The sequence below is a fragment of the Echinops telfairi genome, unplaced genomic scaffold (assembly GCF_000313985.2).
Source record: "Echinops telfairi isolate 266 unplaced genomic scaffold, ASM31398v2 ScPeMD7_655;HRSCAF=1070, whole genome shotgun sequence".
Lineage (NCBI taxonomy): Eukaryota > Metazoa > Chordata > Mammalia > Afrosoricida > Tenrecidae > Echinops > Echinops telfairi.
In genome coordinates, this window is record NW_022104553.1 from 21,107,266 (window position 1) to 21,111,756 (window position 4,491).

At 50.6% G+C, this 4,491-nt stretch overlaps 1 protein-coding gene across 1 annotated transcript in view; it reads right to left on the bottom strand.

The window, feature by feature from the left end:
• Positions 1-4,491, bottom strand: part of MYBPC2 (myosin binding protein C2) — a 37,997-nt gene that overhangs the window by 24,865 nt on the left and 8,641 nt on the right. The window contains exons 5-6 of the mRNA XM_045292620.1: positions 2,222-2,419; positions 1,287-1,423 (exon numbers count right to left, since the gene is read on the bottom strand). Coding sequence (XP_045148555.1) covers positions 1,287-1,423; positions 2,222-2,419 — 335 coding nt within the window. The remainder of the gene's footprint in view (positions 1-1,286; positions 1,424-2,221; positions 2,420-4,491) is intronic.

Genomic DNA, 4,491 nt, shown 5'->3' on the forward strand with positions numbered 1-4,491 from the left:
GGGTGCAGTGGGGTCAGCCTTTCTTTAGAAGTGAAGCATGGAACTGCAATTTGACCACCTTCCTGCTGGGCAAGCCACCCTGAGACCTGGGCCAGGCCTGTGATGCTTCTACCACCATTGGATCCACAAGACTTCTCACCCACCAGCCTGAGATCTTCCTGCATGCTGCATCATTGCTTGTGGTGACGTGAGTCTGAAGAGGGATTTGTGGACTAGTTTCGGACTTACGGGCTTGATCCGACCTGGCCCGGGATGTTTACCTGATACACAATTCCTTCTTGATCTAAAGCTCTCTCTTATACATCTATGGGTGTCTCTGAATTGGTTTCTCTGGTTGATCCGGCCCGTTTTTCTCAAGGATAACCACTGTTTCGATGACCCACACAGGGGAATGCTTTTGCATAGTGAATAAAACACAAGCAAACTCTGGGATTCTTTTCTTTTTTTAAAAAATTACGATTTTAAAAGTAGCCTCTGGTTGGGTTGATTCCAACTCAGGGCACCCCTGTTTCAGGGCAGAATGGATCTCTCGGAAGGAAGTTTCCTGGGTTCTTTTTGGAGAGACCACTGAGTGGATTAAAAACATCAGCCTTCTAGTTAACAGACAAGCACTCAACCATCAGTGGGAATCCTAGAAAGACCATTTAGAACTGGCAGACAAACCCGCTGCCATGGAGTCAACGCTGACTCATGGCCGCCCTATAGGGCAGGGTCACGCTGTCCCTGTGAGTTTCCAAGACTGTCACTTTACGGTGGTAGAAAGGCCCCGTCTTTCTCCTGAGAAGCGGTTGGTAGCTTCGACCTGTTAGCCTTGTGGTCAGCAGTTCAATGAATAAACCACCGTGCCACCAAGGCCCCCCAGCAATTCCCCCCACCCCCAGGCATAGACCCCCAAATAATTGAAAGCCACGTTGCATACCAACGTTATTCACAACCGTCAAAAGGTGGCCATTGTCCACCACCAGGTCAATGCATCAACACCATATAGGACATCCCCACCGTGGACTATTACTAAGTCATAAAGAGAAACGGCGCCCTGACGCAGGCGACCACACGGCTGGACTTTGAAAGCATTCGGCCGAGTACAAGAAGCCAGACACTACAGGGCAGCTTTTGCCGATTCTCCTGCTTCTAGGGAAGAACTAGAATCGGCGAGTGCACAGAGAGACAAGTTGGTGAGGGATGGAGAGAGGAAAGTGAACGGAGAGCTGCTGCTTTTACAAAGAAGCAAGATAAGCCACTCCGTTTCAGGGCTTTCTCTCCCCCACCCGATGGCTGCTCCGTACATACTTGCTGCCTGGTTTGATCTCCTGGCCATTCTTGAACCATTTGAGTGGAAGGTCTGGGTCGCTGATCTCCACCACCAACTTGATCTTGTTGCCCCTGTCCACTTGGTAGGCTGGGTCCAGCTTCTTTGTGAAGGCTGGAGATCGGAGGGGACAAAGGGGATGGAGGGGAGACATGCTGACTGCCCTCCCCTATTCAGAGGTGCCAAGTCTCCGTCCCCAAACCATGGGCTCACCAAGGTCCAAGCCAAGTGGCCTCACCTGAACTTGGTGGTCCCTGAGTACAGTACTCCATCATCCCTCCGTTTGGCCCTTGTGGTAGTTACGTGATCGTTTGTCAATTTGAGAGGATTAAGAGTGAAGGGGTGGAGTCTAGCCTGTCAATCAGGTCATAGCCAATGAGGCCTCTGTGTGGGCATGGCCTTCTCCTGAGGATTCTGGGAATGCCAGTATTCCTCCTTGGAGGCCTGAGACTCTCTCTCTCTCTCTCTCTGCTCACTCTCTGGGAAACATTGCAGCTGACAAGACACATGGAACTACACTAGCACCCTGAGTTGGAGGAAACACCTGGAGACCCCTGCCAGCGCTGAGATGCTTAAGCCACCGCTGTATCCCCAAGACTTCCCACCCACCAGCCTGTGACCTTCCTGCATTTGGCACCATTGCATGTGTTGCGTGAGTCTGAAGAGGACTTTATAGATTGGTATCGGACATGTGCACTTTGATCTGGACTGAGCTGGGATCTTTTCTCAATATTCTATTGCCCTTGTATATAAAGCTCTTCCTTTTACACTGATGAGTATCTATGAATTTGTTTCTCTAGTCTTCCAGGACTAACACAGCCCTCTCAGAGATTTGTCCAGGATCTGACCACCAAATAGCCCATGATGCAAGGCCCATCTCCCCCCCCAGCACCTCCCGAGACTGGGGCTGACCTGCACTCTTCTTGACCTCAACCTTGGCCTTCTTAAGCCGCTTCAGCATGCCCCGGAGGTCAGTGATGCCGTACTGGAAGGCGATCTTCTCATACTCGCTCTTCTTCGCCCCTTTCAGGAGCTCCCAAATCTCCGGTGGGATACCAAGGTCATCGTCTTCCTTCTTCTTCTTCTTCTTCTCCTCCTCCTCAACCACCTCTCTGGGGGGGCGGGGGTAGAGTAGGGAAAATGGGGCCACCAGGGGTGAGGGTCTGGTGGTCCTGCACCTTCTCCACTCGTTGACTGTATGACTTGACCCAGTCAGTCTCTCCCTGGACCTGGTCCCTCCTGGACTATCCTCCCAGCCTCTTCCTTGGCCTCTAGGCCCCCTCGTCTTTCCTCCTCCACTCTGTTCCCCCAAGTGGCCCTCGGGGTGTCTTTCTGACACCCACGCCGGATGCCATCCCGTCTTTGTTCAAAACCAACCCATTTTCAAAACCCATGGCGCTCCCCGTTGCTCTCTGGGAGGGAAGAAAACAAACAAACAACACCCTGCCTTTTCAGTCTACTGTTCACAGGACGAGGACGTGGGGAGCGCCATCCCGCTTGGGAAATGTCTAAGATGTGAACTTGGAGGCAGGAACCATGCCAGTCGACTCAGGTAAAGAAAATAAGTACCTTCTAGACTCTTCCATCACCACTCTCACAACTATCCAAACCATGCCCCACCTTCTCTTCCTGATGAACTGTTGATCCTACAAGACCCATTCCCAAAGTTCCCGTCTCCCTCCCAGGAAATGAATTGGACTCACAGGTTCCTGTGGGTTCCTATCGCTAACCACACAAGAGCTCACCCACTGTTGTCAAGGAGATGCAACTCATAGCAACCCTACAGGACAGGGCAGATCTGCCCCTGTGGGTTTCTGAGACAGTAACTCAGTAGAAAGTTCTATCTTTCTTCCAGGGAGCTCCTGGTGGTTTCGAACTGCTGACCTTGCAGCTAGCAACCCAATATGCAACCACTACACCACCACAGTATCTCTCTATGTATGTGCCTATTGGACCAGAGCCATCTACCCATCCCAGCAGATGACCCAACATCCAGGGATCCAGTCTTGTGCCTCTCTGTCTCCTGATTTCAGTCCAGAAGCTTCCAGGAGGTGTTTGATGAGGGATTGAGTGAATGAATAGGTGGAGGGATGTTTTAAAAGAAGGAGGGAAGAGAAAGGGGATGAGGGAAAGGGAGAATGGATAGGTGAGTGAGTTTGGGGTCGTTTTGGATATTTGGATTGAAGGACAGAGCCGTGAGTAGAATGAATTGATAGAAAGTCAAGAGATGAGCTGAGTAGATAGGTCAGTCAATGGCTAGATGGATGACTGGGTGGGTTGTGTGTGGAGTAGGTAGATGGAGGAGTTGGTGGGAGATGGGTGGATGAGTGGATGGATGGATGGATGGATGGATGGATGGATGGATGGATGGACAGATGGATGGACGGACGGACAGATGGATGACTGGGTGGGTTGTGTGTGGAGTAGGTGGATGGAGGAGTTGGTGGGAGATGCGTGGATGAGTGGATGGATGGATGGACGGACAGATGGATGAGTCAGAATGGTGGGATGAATCGGTAGATTCATGGGTTGGGAAATGGCTAGGTGGGCTGCTGCATGGATACATTGGTGAGAAATGGTTGAATAAACGAAGACAGGTGAATGTAAGTAGATTGTTGGGGATTTGTTATGGGGGCATATGGATGAGTAGAGGAATGGATAGGTAGACCAGTAGATATTGAATACATGAATAAGTGGACACGTATTTATAGCATTGATTCAAAAATCGAACAAACAAAAAAAGATGGACTCCTATGAAATTACCAATAATTAGCCTTTTTTCCCCTTTTATTAACCTACAGCATCTACCTCAGTCAAACAGGGAACTGTCTGGGTGGGGAATGGACCCATGGAAACCTGAACAAGGGACAAGTCTGGCTGATGGACACAAGGGACATTGGGTCCAGTGTGGAGCAGATGGACAGGCAGGGGAGAAGGTGGATGGGTAGTAAGTAGATGGTGAGGATTGATCAACAGCTTGGTGACTAGTCAGATGGGCAAATGGAGGGGCAAGTGAATAAGTGGATGTAGAATGAATGGGTGGGCCCCTAGATGAGGGCAGGTGGGTGGGTGGCTAGGTGGGAAGGTGGTGGGTAGATGTGGTCATTACATAATCTGCTGTCAATTTGGGACTTGAGAGGATTCTGAGTGAAGGGGTGGAGTCTAGTCTGTCAATCGGGTCA